Source organism: Corvus hawaiiensis, chromosome 1 (assembly GCF_020740725.1).
Source record: "Corvus hawaiiensis isolate bCorHaw1 chromosome 1, bCorHaw1.pri.cur, whole genome shotgun sequence".
Taxonomy (NCBI): domain Eukaryota; kingdom Metazoa; phylum Chordata; class Aves; order Passeriformes; family Corvidae; genus Corvus; species Corvus hawaiiensis.
The window spans coordinates 908,357-928,627 of record NC_063213.1 but is presented as its reverse complement, the minus strand read 5'-3'; the positions used below and the strand labels follow the sequence as shown (position 1 = coordinate 928,627).

At 62.2% G+C, this 20,271-nt stretch overlaps 1 protein-coding gene and 1 long non-coding RNA gene across 2 annotated transcripts; one reads left to right on the top strand and one right to left on the bottom strand.

Annotated features, from left to right (window-relative positions):
- Positions 1-562: 562 nt before the first annotated feature.
- LOC125324294 lies at positions 563-18,402 on the top strand. Its single transcript, XM_048300365.1, has 12 exons — positions 563-600; positions 750-1,148; positions 2,428-2,554; positions 4,173-4,286; positions 4,489-4,599; positions 5,585-6,491; positions 10,119-10,281; positions 10,794-11,822; positions 12,950-13,076; positions 13,760-13,873; positions 14,812-15,066; positions 16,876-18,402. The coding sequence occupies exons 1-12, from the start codon at positions 577-579 to the stop codon at positions 17,970-17,972; spliced, it is 4,467 nt and encodes a 1,488-aa protein (XP_048156322.1). The 5' UTR covers positions 563-576; the 3' UTR covers positions 17,973-18,402.
- On the bottom strand, positions 7,479-9,763 carry LOC125325963. Its single transcript, XR_007203648.1, has 2 exons — positions 8,452-9,763; positions 7,479-8,419 (listed from the first exon to the last, which is right to left on the bottom strand). It is a non-coding gene; the product is annotated as an uncharacterized LOC125325963 (long non-coding RNA).
- Positions 18,403-20,271: the final 1,869 nt, after the last annotated feature.

Sequence of the window (20,271 nt, the reverse complement as noted above, 5' to 3'; positions counted from 1 at the left end):
ATCCTCCTTCATGGCACCGGCACCGTCCCGGTCCTCGGGAAACGCGGCGGCAGCTGCTGCCGGTGCTGCTCCCGCCGAGGCCTCACCAGCGCGAGGGATGGCGGTGATTGAGCGATGCCGCACCGGGATGACGGCGCGCGGCCGGGCGGCGGGACGCGGCGTCAGCGGTGCCCGTGGGGCCGGTGGCGGGGCCGCCGAGCCCCGGTGGGCCGCGGTGGCGTTGCCACACCTGTCTCCGTCCCCTCCCGCCCGCTCGGTCCCGCCCGGCGCCGCCGCCGCCGCCGCCGCCGCCGCCCCGCGCGGCCCCGCTACCGGCGGCGGGAGCGCGCGTGACGCCGGGCCCCGCCCCCTCGGCGCTCCGCCCCCCGATTGGCCGCGCCGCCGCCCAATGGGCGCGCGGTCCGCCCGCCGGCGGGGGTCGCTGTGGCGCCGGGCGCCGCCGCCGCCGCTCCCAGCGCGCCCCGCGCCCTCGGCATGGCCGCTCCGCCCCGCCGCTGCTGAGCCGCCGCCGCCGCCCGGCCCCGCCGCCGCCCGCCCGCGCCGCCGCCCCGCACCGCCCGCGCCGCCCCCCGCGCCATGGCCGACTGGGCCCCCGCTCAGGTAAGCCCCGCCGCCGCCCCCCGCCGCCCCCGCCGGCCGCCGCCCCCCGGCCCGGCCCGGCCCCGCGTCCCGCCCCCCCCCCACCCCCCCACGGGCTGCGGGCGCGTTCCCGCTCTCACCGCCGTGCGCCCGGCGCGTTCCCCCCGCAGGAGCTGGAGAGCATGATGGAGCCCCAGGAGCTGGGCCTGGAGCAGCCGCTGCCCGCCCCCGAGCAGGGCCCCGGCGGCGAGGCCGAGCTGCCGGCCGCCGAAATCTCGCTCACGCTGGTCACCGAGATCCAGGCCGTGGACAGGAAGGTGGACACCCAGGCCGCCCAGCTGATGAACCTGGAGGGCAGGATGAGGATGGCGGAGACTAAGCTGATCGGCTGCGAGAAGACGGCGGTGGAGTTCGGGAACCAGCTGGAGAGCAAGTGGACGGCGCTGGGCACCCTCATCCAGGAGTACGGACAGCTGCAGAAGCGCCTGGAGAACATGGAGAACCTCCTGAAGAACAGGAACTTCTGGATCCTGCGGCTGCCCCCGGGGGCGAAAGGGGAAGTCCCCAAGGTAACGGTTCGCTGCTCCCTGCTGCAAAACAGGGCTGTTCTGCACATACGCTGGGCTCACAGCCCCATATCCTGCACTGGCAGCCCCATCCCTGCACTGACAGCCCCATCTCTTGTACACTGACAGCCCCATCTCTTGTACACTGACAGCCCCATCCCTGCACTGGCAGCCCCATCCCTGCACTCACAGCCCCATATCTTGTGCACTGACACCCCCATCTCTTGTGCACTGACAGCCCCACCCTGCACTGACAGCCCCACCCTGCACTGACAGCCCCATCCCTGCACTGGCAGCCCCGTATTCTGTGCACTGACAGCCCCATATCCTGTGCACTGACAGCCCCATCTCTTGTGCACTGACAGCCCCACCCTGCACTCACAGCCCCATCCCTGCACTCACAGCCCCATCCCTGCACTGGCAGCCCCATCCCTGCACTGACAGCCCCATATCCTGTGCACTGACAGCCCCATCTCTTGTGCACTGACAGCCCCACCCTGCACTGACAGCCCCATCCGTGCCCTGGCAGCCCCATATTCTGTGCACTGACAGCCCCATCTCTTGTGCACTGACAGCCCCACCCTGCACTCACAGCCCCATCCCTGCACTGGCAGCCCCATATTCTGTGCACTGACAGCCCCATCTCTTGTGCACTGACAGCCCCATCCCTGCACTCACAGCCCCATCCCTGCACTCACAGCCCCATCCCTGCACTCACAGCCCCATATCCTGTGCACTCACAGCCCCATCCCTGCACTCACAGCCCCGTTTTGAGGCAGCTGCAGTGCTGAGAGCAGTTCATGGCTCCCCCACAGCACTGTCTTCCCTTCAGCACCCAGAAGCACCAGCACAGGTCCCGCTGTGTTAATTATGCACTGCTTGTGCACGTGTGATCTGGGAGGGATGTAACAAATTCCTGTGTTTGGATCACCTGGAATTGTGTGGCTCAGCCCCCTGTAACTGGGAGGGCTTGGGAACATGCCAAGTGCCTGTTCAGAGGTGATGAGCAGCAAAACTGTCAAAAAGGAGGTGAAAAGGAGTCTGTGCCAGGCGCTGTGCACGGGGCAGCGCCTGTGACAGGAGGAGGCTGAGCAGGGGGAGGGGACAGGGGAAATCCCTGTCACGTCTCTTGAGGGCTGAGGCACACGGGAAGGAGCAGATGTTCCTGCCTGGGACTGTCCTGCATGACGCTTGGGGCGTTTGAGCGAGAAAATTGAATGAGAGAACATCCCCAGGTACTTCCTTAAACGAGAAACAAACGCCGTGGTGCTGCTCCTTGCAGGTCCCCGTGGCCTTCAACGACGCCTCGTTTAACTTCTCTGAGGAGGAGTGGAAGAGCCTCAACGAGTGGCAGAAGGAGCTCTACAGGCACATCATGAAAGGCAACTACGAGGCCGTCATCTCCATGGGTAACGACGGGCCAGGGTTTGCCCTCAGCCTCCTGGCACGGAGTTTTCCCGGGAACTGGTGGATGGATGGAAGCAGCCCGGTGTGCTGCGGGATCAGGGAGGGGGTGGTGTGCTCTGGGAAGGCGTTACACAGCCCTGGCAGTGAGTTCAGCCCTCACAGCCACGTGCAGGGTGGAAGGATGTCATGAGTGTCACCGCAGGGACAGTGGATCCCCGATGGTCCCTGCGGCCCGGCGAGCGCTGGGATTGTGAGGAGGAGGAGGGGAAGTGAGAGGACCCTCAATCCAAGCAAAGCTGGGGAAGAGGGAAGTTCCTTTGTTGCGCCAAGGTCCACCGATCCACTGCGCTGGGTGCATCAGCCCGCTGGCTGCTTAGGGCAGCAGAGGGTGCCCTGTGCCCTGCCTCTGAGGTTCCTTCCAGCCCTTTCCATGGGGCCTTCCATGAGGGAGAAGTGACATTTGCCTGGGCGCTCTGTCCAACCCCGGGGAGCGAGTCCTGCTCGAGGTGCTGCGGGGTCTGCTGGGGCAGAGATGGGGAGAAGCAGCGGGTGAGGGCGAGCTCTGCCTCCTGCTTTCCCCTCAGCAGCTCAGGGCAGTGCATTCCCAGCCAAAGGAACGCGCTCCGCTCGCTCCTGCCAGTCCTGGCCATGGGAATTCCCTCTGGGGAACACGCTGCCTTCACAACATGTTCCAGAAGTGACCTTGCCTTGGCTGGACAGTGGGTGGGAGCACAGATGCCGTCCCTGGTAGCCAGACACTCCCCTGTGCCGAGTGCAGGCTCATCCACCTCCCCGCCATCCAGCTCTGCCCAGTCCAGGCCTTTTCTGCTTTTTTTTCCCCCCTTTATTTCTTTGAACAGAGGTTTCCTGCAGTCCCTGTGTGCCAGGGCAAAAGGTGAAGGGTAACCACAGCCCCCATTCTCCTGTTTCCAAACCGATCCCGTGTCCTGCTCCTGAGGCATGGGAATGCAGCAGTCCTGCTGGAGGGGATCTGGGGATCTGAGCCTGGAGCTTAGAGAAATGTATCTGTGCTTCATCCCAAGGTTTCCCTTGAGAAACGAGGTTTAGGGGTTTGGCTCCTGTGTAAGGCAAACGGATCCACCGGAGCAGAGGTGGAATTTAACCCCCAGGGCCTCCCACGTGTCTGGAAGCGAAGTTTTCCGCTCTCCGCCCGAGGAGAGATGGTGATTGTCCCCTTTCCCCCACCAAAATCCGCGAGCAGCCCGTGACTCGGACGTGCAGGACGGAGCGGTCCTGGCTGGAGGGAACCGCACGGGGAGGGCAGTGCTGGCAGCTCTGGTGCTGCCCCCGAGCTGAAGTCCCCATTGTAATGGATCCGCGGACCTTAGCGGAGAGGAGAAGACAGGAGAGCCTGCAGGTAAGCGCAGATGCCTTTTCTTACTGTCCTCCTCACGCTGCAGGCTGGGAGGTGCTCCTCACCTGAGCAGAGTGTGCTCCTGCATCCAGGGCCCACACAAGGTGAGCACGGCAGATGGGTGAGAGCAGCTTCCTAAGCCTCTCTCGTTCGTTTCCCAGTGAAGGAAGGTTGGTGGGCGAAGGCTGGAGAGTCGCTCTCTCACCAGGGCAGGGGAAACATCCTCCTCCTCTTTTTACATGCAGACGCTGCCATTTCCAAGCCTGAGCTGCTGACACGGATCGAGCAGGGAGAGGATCCCAACGCTGAGGATCAGGAGGACTCGGAGGGAGGGGAGACCCCCACGGACCCCAGCACTGGTGAGCCACAGGATTCCTGGGACTCGGTGGGGAGGTGGAGGCAGATGTGGGGCAGGCTGTTCAGTTCTGTCAGCTCTGTGCTCAGGTACAGGGGGGGCTTCGCTCTCCTGCTTGTCTCCCACCTGATTCGTCCATCTCTCCTGGAATCCTCTAAAGCAGCTGGAAGGTTGGAGTGTAACTCCTGCTCTTTTCTCTTGCACAGAGTTTTTCTTCCCTGGGCCCGATGACAGCTCGTGGGGTAAATATGAAGAGACTCTGGCTGAAAGCCACGAAGGCTCCGAGGAAGAGGAGGGCGTGGAGGTCTCTGGTACATGTGAGTGCACTGAGCTGCTTTGGGAAGTGTCCCTTGCCTGGATGTGCTTTTGGCTTCCCAGCCTCATTCCCAGGAGCAGCTCAGCTCTTCTGGATGGTGCTTTGCCAGAATTTCAGATAGTTGCTTTGAGTCACGGTTTATACCATTGCAGATCCTTCAGCCTCAGGCACTGTACAAGCCCATGAGGAAATGAAGTTTTATTCCCTTTTTCTCTGGTTTCTTTTTGCTTTTATCCTAAACCACACATTCTTAAAGACCTGTCCTGCTTCACCTCCTGCTGAGGGACCCACTTTTTTCCTCTGGCTACCTATCTATAGCTAGATTATATATATAATATTATATTGCAATATAATTGAAGGCAGGAAGTTGCTGGAGTGTGTCCAGAGAAGGGAACGGAGCTGGGAAGGGTCTGGAGCACCAGAAGTGGCTGAGGGAGTTGGGGGGGCTCAGCCTGGAGCAAAGGAGGCTCAGGGGGGACCTTGTGGCTCTGCACAAGTCCCTGACAGGAGGGGGCAGCTGGGAGGGGTCGGGCTCTGCTCCCAGGGAACAGGGACAGGAGGAGATGAAAAGGCCTCAAGTTGTGCCAGGTTCAGGCTGGAAATAGTGACAATTTCTTCCCCAAAAGGGGCTGTTACGCATTGGAACTGCCCAGGGCAGTGGTGGAGTCCCCATCCCTGGAGGGATTTAACAGCCCTGTGGACGTGGCACTTGGGGACATGGTCAGTGGTGGCCTTGGCAGTGCTGGGGCTTGCTCTCCGAGGCCTTTTTCAACCTCAGTGATTCTGAGATTCCAAGTCAAACCCCTCTGGCCTCGCCTGTATCCCAGGACACAGTAGGTGCTCCCAGCTGGACTCGCAGCCCCGTCAGTGCCAGGCTCTGAGCTGGGTGCGCACAGCGGAGACCACCCGTGTCCCAAGGGAATTGTGGTGTAAATAACAACCCAGTTCTTCCTCCCCAAATGACACGAGTGTCTCTGCTCTGCCAGACGAACAGCCATGCGACGAGGAAGGCTCTGAGAGCCTGGAGCTTTCCAGGTCGTTGACAGGAAAGTGGGAAGAAGTTTTCTCCAGCCCAGAGGAGGAGATGCAGTCGAGCAGCAAGAGCCAGAGCGGGTCAGCCCCGCCACAGCGAACGGCGACGGGCAACGGGCTGAGGCGCTCCGTGCGCCGCGGGAGAGACTTGGCCAGGAAGGATCCCGAGGAGGCGGCAGCGGACAAGGGGCCCTACATCTGCTGCGAGTGCGGGGAGAGCTTCCTGGACAAGCAGCTCTTCGCCACCCACCAGAAGGCGCACGCCAGCGAGGAGGCCTGCACGTCCCTGGAGCACAGCGAGGGCTTCCGGCAGAAATCCAAAGCGAAGGGCCAGGGCCCCTCCCGCTCCAAAGCGTCCAAGCGCCCCGACGGAGAGAAGAGCTCGGGATTCAAGTACGGCTTCGTCAGGCACCAGGTGAACAACATGGTGGAGAGGCCTTACACCTGCTCCCAGTGCAAGGAGAGCTTCAGCCTGGAAGTGAGTCTGATCCTGCACCAGAAGCTGCACACGGGGAAGGGCGACGGGCCGCTGACGTGCACCTACTGTGGGAAGGACTTCCGAGACCTCTCCAAAGCCATCCGCCACCAGCGCATCCACACCGGGGAGAGGCCCTACCAGTGCACCGAGTGCGGGAAGAGCTTCATCCGGCGGGACCACCTGCTCAAGCACTGGCGGGTGCACACCGGGGAGACCCCCTACCAGTGCCCCGTCTGCGGGAAGCACTTCCGCTACAAGGAGTCCCTGAATTGCCACCAGAAAATCCACTCGCGCAACCCGCGGCCCGGGGAGGATTCCCAGCACAACCTGGGCTCGGCGGGCACCCAAACCGACCATTTCTGCGTGAAAAAAGAGACTAAGCAGTAGCCATGGTGGGGCCGGGGCAGGAGGGCTCGCGGTGACCGTGACGGTCTGGCAGGTGGACGTGCAGCATGATGGCAGGTGACTTGTATCGCAGCTAATCCATGTGGTCATGCTACGAAGCCCGCTTTGGTGAAGCATCCAAGGAATTCCTCTTAAAGACTCTGCTCGGCCGGCCCAGGCAGGTCTGGGACCCCGCGGGGTTCCGTGGCACTTCCACCGCGGCGCAGGCCCCGTGCTCGCTGTTCCCTACGCAGGGTTGGATTCTGCCCGTAGAGAATAATCCCGAGCGATTCTCTGGGGTCCGTATATAGCAGGTGTTCCCCCACCTATCTTTGTGCATATTCAGGAGTGACAAGCTTTCGCTTTCTTTTTTCCACTCGTTTCACTGCAAGGCTGGAAGCGCGAGGAGGGAGGGAGGGAAGGAAGGTGCCATTCCCAGCCGGCCGCCCGCTCCCGCTGCGTTGCCGTGTCCCGAAAGGCTGCGAGGCCAGGACTGGGATGAAGGGAAGAGAAGCGAGGCAGAGAGGTGGTCAGGGCACGACGCGGGATTTGTGGAAGGCGGAAAAGCGGAGAGGAGAGCGTGGCAAAGAGCGGGGTGAGATGAAGCAGGTGCAGGAGAAGGGGCTGAGGACATTGGAGCAGGAGGAGTCGGGAAGGGCAGCGTTTGGAGGCGTGCTGGGCTCACTCGCACGAGGAGGACACATCTCCGTTCTTCTGAAGGGTGTCACTGGCACCAGCCGGGCTGTGGTTCCCCTCTGGCGTGAGGGAACGGCGCTGCTGGGCCGACTCACGGACTCCTGGCAATGAAGGTGATTTTATTATTATTTTTTAACTGGGTTTGGTCTCACTCAGGTAAGTCAGACGAGTGAAAGCAGCTTCTCCTAACCCCTGTAAAGAGCTGTTTGGTTTTTAGTTAACCTAGAAGTAGTCTATTATTATTAATTATTATTATTATTATTAATTATTATGATGATAATACTACAAGGAAAGGTGTGACACTATATTTCACAGTTGCTCTAAAACACTTCCATGTATGCGATAACCGCCCAGAGTTTTCCAGCTGTTTGTGTAAATATTGGATGACTTCTGGAGCTGTTGGTGTTGTTCTGAGATGGCTGTACGTGGTGTCTCTTCGCTCTGTATCGTCAGCTGCTGGTTCGTGACCGTGTTTTGTAACAACTTTTGTAAAGTCTGTCAATACAGTGTTTCCATTCTGAATTCCGTGTACTGGTACCTGCAGCTCCCTCATCCTGCTCCTGGCTGTTACTCGGGAGCTTTTCCAAGTAATTGTGGAACAGGTGAACAGCACAAGCCAAGCTGAGCATCTGGAGAGCCAGGCCTGGCAAACGAGGCTGCTCTGGGATGCTGCATCTGGCACTTGGGATTTGTGTTTTTGACTTTGCTCCTACGGCTGGAAGCAGATTTTGGGTTTGTGCTCTGGGAGTCAGCCTGTGCCACAGACTAACAGGGCTGTGGATGGCTGAGGAGTCCCTGGATCTGGGGTGGGATGGAGCCGGGGCATCCCATGCCCAGGATGAGGGAGAGGGAGAAACGCTGGTGGCTGTGGCCATGGAGCTGGGACCATGGAATCATGGAACGGCCTGGGCTGGAAGGGACCTCAAAGGGTGCCCAGCTGGTGCCACACACTGGGGGCACTTCCCTTCCAGGCTCCCCCTCAGCCCAGCATTCCCCAGGCTCTTCCCTGCCAGAGCCCAGGACACGGAGACAGTTCCCTCTCCCCACCAGAGACCTTCAGCAAGGCTCAGGGGTTGTTCCAGCTTGGGACCTGGTGTGGGAGGTGGAGAGGGCAGCTCATAGGTCAGAACCACCGTGGGCATGTGGCACTTGGAGCCCAGAGACCGGGGAGTGCCGGAGCCCCTCAGCCATCCCAATCCATGCCTGGTGCCTGGGGAGACAGAGCAAGTGACTCCAGGGGAATCCCCCCACACTCTGAGTGACCCCAGTGTGAATCCCCCCACACTCTGAGTGACCCCAGGGGAATCCCCCCATGCTCTGAGTGACCCCGGGTGAATGCCCACCCTGTGGGATGGGGCTGCCCCATGCGGGCACGGAGATGGTGGGGAGGAGGAGGGGGAGGGAAAAGAGCTCAGGGAAGGAGCATCCTGTGGGATCCAGGCTGGGAAGGGCAGGTGATGCCAATGGTGAGGCCGAGCACGGCCCTGAGTGCACGGTGAGGCCACGCGAGTGTCCTGCTCTGGTCACACGTGTGCTCTGTGTGCACGCACGTGGCTGGAGCCCAGGGCACAGGCGCACGGACTCCATGGACACGGCTGTGTCCCCATCCTGCTCAGTCCACTCCTGGGAATAAATACACCTGGTGATCACACCCATCTCCATAGGGACAGCGTGGGGCGTCCCACAGCCAGGGTCAGGCACTCCCTGTGCCAGGAGCTGCCCTGCAGCCCAGTGTCCCCAGATGCACTGGGATGTACAAACCCCAGGGAGGGACCCCCTCCATCCCAGAGCTGCTCCTGGTGTCCCCTGCCGATGGGTCAGCCCTGGACAGAGGCTGTGGATCCCTGGGACAGCCCCAGAGGGGCCTGGACAGGATGTCCCTAACTGGGGGTCCCCACCTGCTGTCACACCCCTGTACCTCCCAAGCCGGGGTGACCCATCCCACTTGTCCTCTCCCTTTTCCCATAAACTAAAGGGTTTCCTGCCCTTCCCTGTGTTCGGTGACTTCCCCCCCAAAGTGTGGCGGGGCTGTGCCAGAGCAGGCAGGGATGGGACTGGGGAGATGAGACGGGGATGGAATGGAATGGGGTGGGACCAGACGGATGAGCTAGAACCGGGAGGGATGGGATGGAACAGGATGGGATGGCACAGGGCAGATGGGATACAGTAGGATACAGTGGGGCAGGATGAATGGAATGAGATGGGATGGAACTGGATGAGACATGGACAGAATGGGATGTGATGGGACAAGATGTGGGATGGAGAGGGTGGGACTGCATGGGACGAGACTGGACACACAGCATGGAATGGGATGGGAGAGGATGGGATCGGATGGGATCAGACGGTGTGGATGGAGTGGGATGGGCTGGGGCATGAAGAGACAGCATGGAGGGGGTGGGACAGGAGGGCATGGATGGGACAGGGCGTGGTGGGAGAGACAGAATGGAGCAGGACAAGACTGGAAAGGACATGACAGGATGGACTGGGAGGAGGTGGGAAAGAATAGGAATGGATGATGTGAGACAGGAGGGGGCAGCGGGAGGGGACGGAAAGGGATGGGACAGGAGAGGACGGGACGGGATGGGACGGGATGGGATGGGTTGGGATGCGGGGGTCGGGTCCGGCGGGGAGGCCGTGGGCGGAGGGGGCTCGCTCTGTTTCCACGGCGCCGCCGCCTCCGGCGGCCATTTCCGAGCCCGTGGGGATGGGCGGGAGGGACCCGACGGGCGGAGCCGGGGAAGGCGGCCCCGGGGCCTCCCCAGTGACCCCTCGGTCCCCCCCCCAGTCCCCCCTCTTTCCCCGCCGCAAGCCCCGTGCCTCGGGCAATGCCCCGAGTGCCACCAGTACCCCCGCCCGCCCAGCTCCCCCGTGCCCCCAATGCCCCCAGCCCCGTCAGTTCCCCGGTCTCTCGGTTCCCCCGGTCTCCGCAGTGCCCCCCGGTCCCCGCAGTGCCCCCCTGTCCCCGCAGTGCCCCCCGGTCCCCGCAGTCCCCCCCTGTCCCCGCGGTCCCCCCCCCGTCCCCGCTGCGGGCGGTGCCGTGGGGGGGCCCCGACGGGGCGGGGCGCTGATGCCGTCGGCCCGCCAGGGGGCGCTGTGCGGCGCGCGCCGCCCCGCTCCGCCCCGGCCCGCGCGCGGTCCGGCGGCTGCAGCGCCCCCTGGCGGCGCGGCGGGGCAGCGGCGCGGCCGGAGCGCCGGACCCGGACCCGGACCCGGAGCCACGCTCGGTGTCGGAGCCGCCGCCGCCCCCGCCCCGCCGCCTCCGCCCGCCAGGCCCGCGCCGCCCCCGCCCCGCCCCCGCCGCGCCGCGCCCCCGCCCCGCCGCGCCGCCCCGCGCCCAGCCCGATGCCCGGCGGCGGGCGGAGGTGAAGCAGCGAGCGGGCGCTGGATCCTCCCGGCCGCAGCCCCCGGGGCCCCGGGCACGGAACAAAGGGCCATGGCCGAGGGGGCCCCCGCTCAGGTAAAGGGCGCCCGCCCGCCGCGGGGCCGGGCCCGGCGCGCACCGCCCGCCCGCGGCTCGCGGGCCGCACGTCGGGGCTCCCGGGCCGCGCCGTCGGGGCCGCGGCGGGCGGGGGGGGGGGGTGGCGGCGGGCGGCGGGCGCTGTCAGCGCGCGGGGCCGCGGCCGCCTCCCCGGGGGGACGGGCGGGGACGGGACGGGCGGCCCCGGGGGGGCGGCGGGGCCGCGCCGAGCCCGCCCGGGCCTCCGCGGCCGGCGGCGCCCGCGCTGCCGTCGGGGCCGGGCCTGCCCGGCCGCCGCGCCCCCCCGCCCCGCCGCCGGGCCCTGCGGCCCCTTGGGACGGACCCGCCGCCGCCCCCCACCCCCGTGTCACCGCCCGGTCCCCATGGCGACGGGGCGCCCGCCGCCCCCCGGGTGTCCCCTCGCCGTGCCCATGGCAACGGGGCTCGGCCGGCCCGTGTCACCGCGCGCCCCCCCGCCCCCCCCGTGTCACCTCCCGGCCCCGCGCTGTCACCTCCCCCCGCCCCCGCCGCCGCGGGTCCTGCCCGTCCCGTGGGACCGGCACGGGGCCGGTGTAAGCGGCTTAGCGGGGACACGGGGACGTCCCCGCCGCCCCGGGGAGCGCTGGGCCCTGCAGCGGCCCCCCCGCGGGGTCTGCATGGCCCCGGGGGCGTCCCCATCGCCCCGGGGGGCCCCTGTCACGCCGGGGGGGATCCGTATCGCCCCGGCAGGGTCCCATCCCCCCGGGGGGACCCCCGCCCTGACCCCGCGCCCTTGTGTCCGCAGGCGCCGGAGCCGGTGCGGCCGCCGCGCTGCCCCTCGCCCCTCCGGCCAGCGGCCGGCCCCGAGCGCACCTCGGAGCGGGAGACGCAGACGGCAGAGCTGTCCCTGACCGTGGTGGCGGCCGTACAGGCGGTGGAGCGGAAGGTGGATTCCCACTCCACCCGCCTGCTCGACCTGGAGGGTCGGACGGGGATGGCGGAGAAGAAGCTGATCGACTGTGAGAAGACAGCGGCGGAGCTGGGGAACCAGCTGGAGAGCAAGTGTGCAGCGCTGGGCACCCTCATCCAGGAGTACGGGCTGCTCCAGCGGCGCCTGGAGAACATGGAGAACCTCCTGAAGAACAGGAACTTCTGGATCCTGCGGCTGCCCCCAGGCAGGAAGGGGGAAGTCCCCAAGGTAATGGTGTCCTGGGGTCTGGGAGCCGGGCACTGCACCCAAAATGCTCCCGGAGGGCAGGACAGGACCGGGGTGGGTGAGCGGGGACGGCCCCAGCACAGGGGAGTCTCTCACCATTGCAGCTGCCCATCGCAGCTTCCCAGCTCATCCCTGCCTGGGACTGAAACACGGTGGGACACCGGCCTGGGAGGACATCCTGGTACTCAGGCCAGAGGTTTCAGTTCTGCTCCACTGCGCTGCAAAGCCCCGGGGCCACTGACTCTTTTTTTGTTCATTTCTTTTTGACACCATTTGAAAAAACCCTGCAGATTTTGTGGTTCTTTTGTTTTGACCACCTTGGTGCTGCAGAGTTTCCCAAGCCGGGGAAGGAGCAAGTGGGAGCTGCTGCTGCAGGGAAGGGGGAAGCTTTGGGATTCAGGAAGGCAGATGAGCTCCCTGGGTTTAGTTGAGCTCCAGAAAGAGCCCACATTCAATATTCAGCTCCTACTTGAATTTCACAACCTTCCTGCTAAAAGAACGTGTGCAAATGAGACCGTGTAGGACATGGGAATAACTCTGGAGAGAGCAGAGAGGGTCAGGAAAAGGGGGGTTCAGACCCTGACACCCCATCAGCGTGGTTGGGGGGCAGAACCGGAGTGGTGTGTTCTCCTCTGAAGAGCTCCACTCCAACACAGCACTGTTTGCACATCCTGAATTTATCCTTGGGAATTACTCCTTGGCTAACGAGCTAGGGAGCTGCAGCCAGTGGGCACAGAGTAACCAGGGATAATGGGGAGCCCTGTGGGCCTGGGTAGAGTTTTCCCTGGAGTTCTGGGGTAATTGAATCCGGGGGTTACGTCAGCTCATCAATAGGGATGAGTCCAGCCCAGCTCCTGGGTTTTCTCTCCCTTACTATCCCCCAAGCCTGATCACCCTGCAGAGAGCAGGAGCTCGGGGTCCTTTGGGGAAATCCCAGTCTGGATTCATGGCTAGGAACCATCCCTTTGGTTTGGTTGAGTCCTTTATTCCCATAGAAATACCTGCCCAGGAGTTGTTTTAAGTGTAAAAAGCAGCTTGTTGATGGCCTTGAAGGAGCTGCAGCTTGGCCGTGCCCAGGCTCCTGCCTGAACCCGCTGTTGGAATTGCAGGTGCCGGTGACCTTTGATGACGTGTCCGTCTATTTCAATGACAAGGAATGGGAGAAGCTGGAGGAGTGGCAGAAGGAGCTGTACAAGAATGTGATGAAGGGGAACTACGAGTCTCTGATCTCCCTGGGTAAATATGGGGTGTCCTCGCTCTGCCGAGGGACGGGGGACTGCTTCTGGCTTCTCCTTGGAGATCCCCTTGGGCGAGGCCCAAATATCCCATTTTAAAGACTTAAAAACACAGGAGGATGTTTTTAGTCTGGGTTCATTCCAGCTCATGCTGTGGTGGTGTTCTGGCTGCGTGGGGGGTGCCCTGTGGGCAGGTGGGCTGGAGACCTCCCAGACCTCTTCCACAGTTATGCAGTCAAAAACCAGCTCCTTCCCCATGGCTGGTGGAAGGGCTTCCCTGGGGCCTGCAGTGGGTATCAGCCCATGCACCCCTTTAGAGGATTTTGCAAAGGGAAGAATTGTCTGATGTCATCCATGCTTTGGGGCATTTCCTATGGAGGTTCAGGAGGAATCCCAGCTCTGCTGGGAGCTGGTGAAATGCTTCTGGCTTTGCAGTGGGCACGATTTGTCTTAAGAAGTTCTAAAACCCCACCAGAAAAACACGAAAGGGATTTGGTTTCTTCTCTTAGGTAGTTCCTCTGTGTGTGGCACCTCAGCTCCTGTCTCCCTGAATTCCCTCTGCCAGCAGCACCCGTGGATGTTCCTGAGTGTCCTCACGTGTTCCCCGGCACCGGGAAGAGCTGGAAGCCAGTATTCAATTCCCAGCGCAGTAACCCCTCTCTCCACCCCTCTGTCTCTCAACAGACTATGCAATTTCCAAACCTGGTGTTTTGTCTCAGATCGAGCAAGGGGAGGAATCGCGGGGCAGGAATGAGCAGGACCTGGAGGAGAGTGAGATCATTACTGATGCCACTGCAGGTGAGGAGGCGCCTTGGCACCAGGGCAGCCCTGGGTTGTGCTCCCAGGAGCTGCTCATCCCAAGGCTGAAGCAGGTGTTGCTGGGGCTGTGGCTGATGGGGTTTATCAGGAGAAGCCTTGCCTAGGAATGGGATAAATTTGGCTGATGGGAGGTTTGGTGTCCAGGTACAGCTCAACATAGAAACCAGGGCAAGCAGAGCCTAGAGAGTTGGGCACTGGGAGCCCTTCCCAGCAAGGGAAGCATCTGCAACCAGACCAGGTCCTCAGGGAGCTGGTGTGCCCAGCAAGGAAGGAGAATTGGGTCCCATTGGGAGAGCCCATCCATCCAGAAAATCCTCTCCACCCTCTCTTTGCGTGGATGGTGCCTGGAGCATCCTCCTGGGCAGGGAAGCGGGGTCCCATCCTGTGCTGAGGGGCAAAGCTGGGCTGGGAATGAGGCACCAGTGGCCCCAAGTGCCAGAGCGACTCCTGCTGTCACATGAGGGGGCTGATAAGGAGATAAGGAGATGGCCTGGAAGAGATGCTGTCATCTCCACCGGTCATCCCTGATCCCAGGCTGTGGATGTGGGGTCACTCCAACACCCTACCTGCGCTCTCCATCACAAGGATCTTGAAATTAAGTTAAGGCCAATAGGAAGAGGAAGATCACGGGCCCACATGGAGCTGCAGCTGGGGAATGTGGGGTGGCTGAGGGCTGCTGAGCTGTGCCACCAAGGCCCCAGGCTGGGTGGAGCGAGTTCCCTGTGCCTGCGGATGGTCCTGGGCTGGAGCTGGGAGCGTGGCAGGGATGGGTGAAGGGCAGGGGCTGTAGGGAGAGCAGAAGAGGCCGAGGAGATGAAACCCCTCTGTGGGATCAGCAGCCAGAGCCGGCGGGGATTGCTGGGAGCAGTTCCTTCATCCTGGGAGTGATGGCAGGCGGGAATCTCTCGTTGCTGCAGCTGGAATAAGGGTTGTGATCAAAACGGAGGAGCTCCTTCCTGAAGACAGCCCCGAGAACCTCGAGCTGCACGGGATGTCAGGGCAGTCCGAGGGGAGCTTCCAGAGCCCAGACGAGGAGGCGGCCTGCGAGAGCCCCTACGGCTCCGTGTCCCCGCCGAGGGACCTCCCGGGAACCAGCCTGGGGGACTCGTCCGAGTATGGAGCCGACTTCAACGAGATCCAGAGGGTCATCGTCCACCACGGGAGCTGCACCGGTGAGACACTCTGGACACGGGAGGCCCGGGGGGCTGTGGTGGGTTAGGAAAAGGTGGGCAAAGGGTTGGATGGGCGGGAGGAGTTAAATCCCCCCCAGAAACCAGCACCAGAAGGAAAGCTTCGGGGTGCAGCAGCTTCCAAGAGTGGCTCTGGCCAGGCCTTGGGCTTGGAGGAGGAGGCAGCATGTCCCTGGTGGGCACAGAATGTGGTTTCTGAGGGCTCCTGTCCCACTCCGGAGAGGAGTGAGCACTGGCCCAGCCCTCCGTGTGTTACCCACCGAGACCAAGGGAAGTTGTGCCTCAGGCAGTGTTCTGTGAGAGCCCCAGTGAGCCCTGCTCCCAAAATCCCGCTGTGGCAGAGGGCAGGACGTTGGTGTGAGGTGTGGAGGAGTGGATGGTTGCACACCGGACTCTGCTGGAGGAATGTGGGAGGTCCTGCAGGTTGCCAAGTGTGGGAGTTGCTCGGGGCAGCTCCGCAGGACAGGGAAGAACGGCTGGAGCTCTGTGGTGTGTGAGCTGCCAGGAGGGAAGGGGAAGGATGAGGTGATTTAGTGGAGAGATGCAGTGATGGCACCGAGTGTTTCATGTGTAGAATTCTGCCAGTGGAGTGGCAGATGCAGGCCAAGTCCTGCAGATGTGCTGCGAGGGTGGGGATGGGAGAGCAGGGAGATGAGAGGTTGGGAATGGTGGGTTCCCTCCTCCTGACGGCTTTGTGGTGTAACACAAACCAAGACGCACAGGGTTGGGCTCTTGAGGGCCTCAGCTCCGTCTTGTGGGTCCTGTGGTCTGCTCACGGCTTTGTGAGGGAAAGCAGCCAAGCCACCAGTGGGGCTGGAGCCGATCCTTGTCCGAGAGCCGCTGCCTCTGGCAGGGCGTGGGGCCCAGCTGGTGGGGCTGGGCAGGAGCTACGGCGGTGCCGGCCGGGATGGGGGATTGAGCCCCCAGGTCCATAGAGGGGGGCAGGGAGAAGGACCTGGGTTTTCCCCTCCCTCAGAGGGAAGAGGGCCGCCACAGCTTTGACACATCCACTCCCGTCGGTTTCCCTTTCTTGGGAAAGTGTAGCTGCTCTTCCCAGGAGACTATTTAGGCCTGGCTGGAAGTCCAGTGTGGGGTGACATGAGGGATGCCCTGTGGGCCTTTTCTTGGGCTGTGCTGGCTGTGCATGTCCTGCTGTGTGTCCCTGGGATGGCTGCTCTCACCAAACAAAATCCCTGGCTCACTTCCTGCCTTGGTGACACGAAGGCGAACCTGGCCTGCTGCCATCCATCCCACTGCCATTCCATCCCACTGCTGGGTGCTCTGGGAAGGAGGTGGGTCTCTCCCCTCATGGCAAGGCTGAGGGAAGGGGACAGTCCCAGGCTGGCTGTGCTGTCCCCAGAGCAGAGCCAGCAGCCCAGTGCTGTGTTTGTGTCGAGTGGTGCCGTGGGGGGAGTGTTGTTGTAGCCCAGTGAAACAGCAGCAGATGGAGCTGCTCTGAAATCTCTTGGCCACCCGAGCCCTGGCGAGCCCATGGCACTGTTATCCCCCACATCCTGCAGCACCATGAAGCTGCCAAACCTATTGGCAATTGGTCAGAGCAGACCCTCCGGGGGAGCCTGACCAGGGGTGGTTTGTCTGAGCTCCGTGTTCAGGGGGCATGTAGCCCATCCCAGCGCTCCAGGCTCCGGCTGCAGCCAGCTCGTGTCCGGGTGGTGGGGCAGGCGCAAACAGCTGCAGGAGCCCGTGCAGGTGTTTCTGTAGCACCCAGGGGTGTAAGAAGCCACCCCGTCCCACCCAATAACCTTGACACTGTTCGGTTTTCCCCCACAGAGGATGGGATCGTGATCAAGACAGAGGAGGAGGAGGAGGAGGAGGAGGATGACCCGGACACGCTGGAGCCGTGTGCCATGTTCTCGGGCCGGAGCGAGCCGCCGGCGTTCCCCAGCCACGAGGCCGGGCTGGGCTGTGAGGCGCAGTGCAGCTCCAAGGCGCAGCCCCGCGGCCTGGCCGCCCGCGTGAGGAAGCCGTCGGCCTGCGAGAGGGACTCCGGGGACATGAAGCCGGCCAGCGGCCAGCAGCGGAACCGGACGCGGGAGAGACCCTACATCTGCCCCGAGTGCGGGAAGAGCTTCATGCTGAAGATCAACTTCATGATCCACCAGCGCAACCACCTCAAGGAAGGGCCCTACGAGTGCCACGAGTGCGACCTCAGCTTCCGCAACAAGCAGCAGTTCCTGCTGCACCAGCGCAGCCACACGCGCCGCGGCGTGGGGGTCCCGCGGCGCCCCGAGCACGGCCTCAAGCCCCCGTCGCGGCCCCCGCCCCCGGGGAAGCCCTACAAGTGCTCCGAGTGCGAGAGCAGCTTCAGCCACAAGTCGAGCCTCAGCAAACACCAGATCACCCACGTCGGGGAGCGGCCCTTCACCTGCGGCGAGTGCCGGAGGAGCTTCCGCCTGCAGATCAGCCTCCTCATGCACCAGAGGATCCACGCCGGCAAGAACGAGATGGCCTTCCTGTGCCCCCAGTGCGGCAAGAACTTCACCCGGCCCTCCCACCTGCTGCGGCACCAGCGGACTCACACCGGCGAGCGGCCCTACCAGTGCAGCCAGTGCGAGAAGACCTTCAGCGAGAAGTCCAAGCTCACCAACCATTACCGCATCCACACGCGGGAGCGCCCGCACGCCTGCGCCGTCTGCGGGAAGGGCTTCATCCGCAAGCACCACCTCCTGGAGCACCAGCGCATCCACACGGGCGAGCGGCCCTACCACTGCACCGAGTGCGGCAAGAACTTCACGCAGAAGCATCACCTCCTGGAGCACCAGCGGGCGCACACCGGCGAGCGGCCCTACCCCTGCACCGAGTGCACCAAGTGCTTCCGCTACAAGCAGTCGCTCAAGTACCACCTGAGGACGCACATGGGAGAGTGAGGGGCTGCCCAGGCTTCCTCTCCCTCCTCTCCCTCCCTCCCTCCATCTCTTCCTTCCTCCTCGTCTTCCTTCTCCTCCACTCATCTCTCCCACCCTCCCTCCATCCATCTCCCCCCACCCCGGCTCAGGGCATGGACATCAAGGAAGCTTTGTGTGGTAGCGCCGCTGGTCTGGTGGAGACTCGGCTGATTGGAAATAAATTAATGAATTAAAGCAAGCAACGCGCGGCAAAATTAAAAAAGATTATATATATATAAAATTAACAGAAGCAGCTGATTTAGGGGGAATCCTCACCAACAAGCAAACAAACCACCAACAAAAGAAACCTGTACACAGGGTGTTTTGCCAGAGTAGGACTCGTAACTGCTTTTTAAATCTACTGTTTGGTTTTTTTTAATAAATGTGGAGGAACTTTTTATTTGATAAGCAACCTTAGGGTGGGCAAGATTTTATTTTTGGTGGGTTTTTTTGTTTTTTTTGTTTTGTTTTGTTTTGGGTTTTTTTTGTTAACTGCTCTCTGTAGGCTGATTCTGGCACAGTCACTTTTTGTCCAGGAGCTCTGCGGAGGCGCTGCCTCGTCTGGGCTGGATGCGACAGGAGGAGCTCCGGCCGGGGGGAGGTGAGTAATTAACAGATGCAGCTGATGAGGAAGTTGTGCGTGTGTCTAGATTGGAAGCGCTGATAGGTGCCTGCCCGGCTCGCGGGGCTGTGATGCACTCCTGAATTATACAATAGAATAAAACTCTAGTTGCAGTAAAAGACCCTTTTTCTGGTAGGACCCCTCCGCAAGGCTCCTCCAAACACCCATTCCTAGCGCTCGATCCTACCACCAGGGGCCTGGCCCTGCCACCACCGAGGGCATCGGGGTGCTGTGGGGTCACCACAGACTGAGAGTGAGACCTTGTGTTTAACTGCTCTGCTGTCCTTGAGCCGCTGCCGGTGGCATCGACCACGTTCCTCAATGCAGGAGCTGCGGGATTCCTGCCCAGGGGAGGAGCAGCTCCAGGCTGGCTGCAAGGAAAGACCTCCCTGCTCCTGGGCACCTGCTGCCAGGGTGGGTGGGACACGATCCATCTCCTTGCTGTTGGTTTGAGCTCCTGTTTGTACCAGCTCGGTTCCTGGGGATCCCAGCTTGTCCTGGCTGCAGCTCCTGAGGCTGGGCTGTGGCTGGGTGAGATCCATGCGAAGAGCTGGGCTGGGGCTGGGGTGGTGGCATCAGCTCCCCGGAGGACGCCGGGCTCCTTCCCGGTGCTGTCAGATCTCATGTTGGACAGTGGCATCAATAAACGGAGCGATGATGGGAGAAGTTGTCAGGACCTGTTAATGCCTTTGCAGAACCAAAGTCCTCATCCAGGACTTTCCTGGTGTATGAACCCCTCCTAAGTTGGAATTTACAGCCTTTTCCATGCTAGAAAGTGCCAGAGAGCAGCACAGCCATGTGCAGCTGCTGAGAGCCACCAGCTGGTCACCACTGTGGGTAGGAGCATTTTGGGGCTGCCAGGGCAGGCTCCTGCCAAGGTTCCTGCCTTCCCACTGCTGGGGTGGTGCCTACAACTCCCTGGAAGCAGTTTGGTGTTTCAGCTCAGGGCCTGCAGCCTGACAGGAGCTGCCACTTCCATCCCTGGACGTTGGCCAGGCTGGACGAGGCTTTGAGCAACCTGGTCTAGTAGAAGGTGTTCCTGCCCTTCCTAGGGGGTGGAACAAGGTGAGCTTTGAGGTCCCTTCCCACCCAAACCATTCTGGGATTCCATGAAAAGTGCTGTGGCGGGGCTGATGTCCTGGGAGGGAGGTGTGGGGGCAGGACAGGAGCGCCTGGCTGCAGCCCTGTGTCCCTCAGCAGCCTCCCTGCATCTCCCTCACCAGGACTAAATGCAATTATGGGGAAGAGGGAAATGAAAAGCAGAACTGATTCTGGTTCTCAGCAGCTCATGTTCGTCACACTGGCAGCAACACGGACCTGGCACCATCCTTTTTTCTTCCTAAAAATGGATGAATTCAGCTTTTTATTGGCAAAAAAAAGCTGAGGCGCCTGTACTAGCCTGGCTGCCCCTCTGCAGTGCCAGGACCTTGGTGTGGCCAAGCTGGCAGTGCCTGTGCTCTGCTCTGTGTCACTGGGCCCCACACAGCAACTCCTGCCCCTCGTGCTGCTGCTCACCCGCCACACTCGGATGTAACAGCCTCAGTCACCGGACACTGCCAGGATTTAACAACATCCTGGTGACCTTCAGCGGCTCAAATGTCACCAATCCGTCTGCAGAGACAGCTCCCGTGCCAGTGGGACAACACGGCCATCGTGGCC

Bases quoted from the DNA above. Each gene is read 5' to 3' on its own strand.
- LOC125324294 (XM_048300365.1), top strand. From the start codon at position 577: ATGGCCGACTGGGCCCCCGCTCAG. The intron at 601-749 runs GTAAGCCCCGCC...TTCCCCCCGCAG, and splicing joins CCGACTGGGCCCCCGCTCAG to GAGCTGGAGAGCATGATGGA. The intron at 4,600-5,584 runs GTGAGTGCACTG...CTGCTCTGCCAG, and splicing joins CGTGGAGGTCTCTGGTACAT to ACGAACAGCCATGCGACGAG.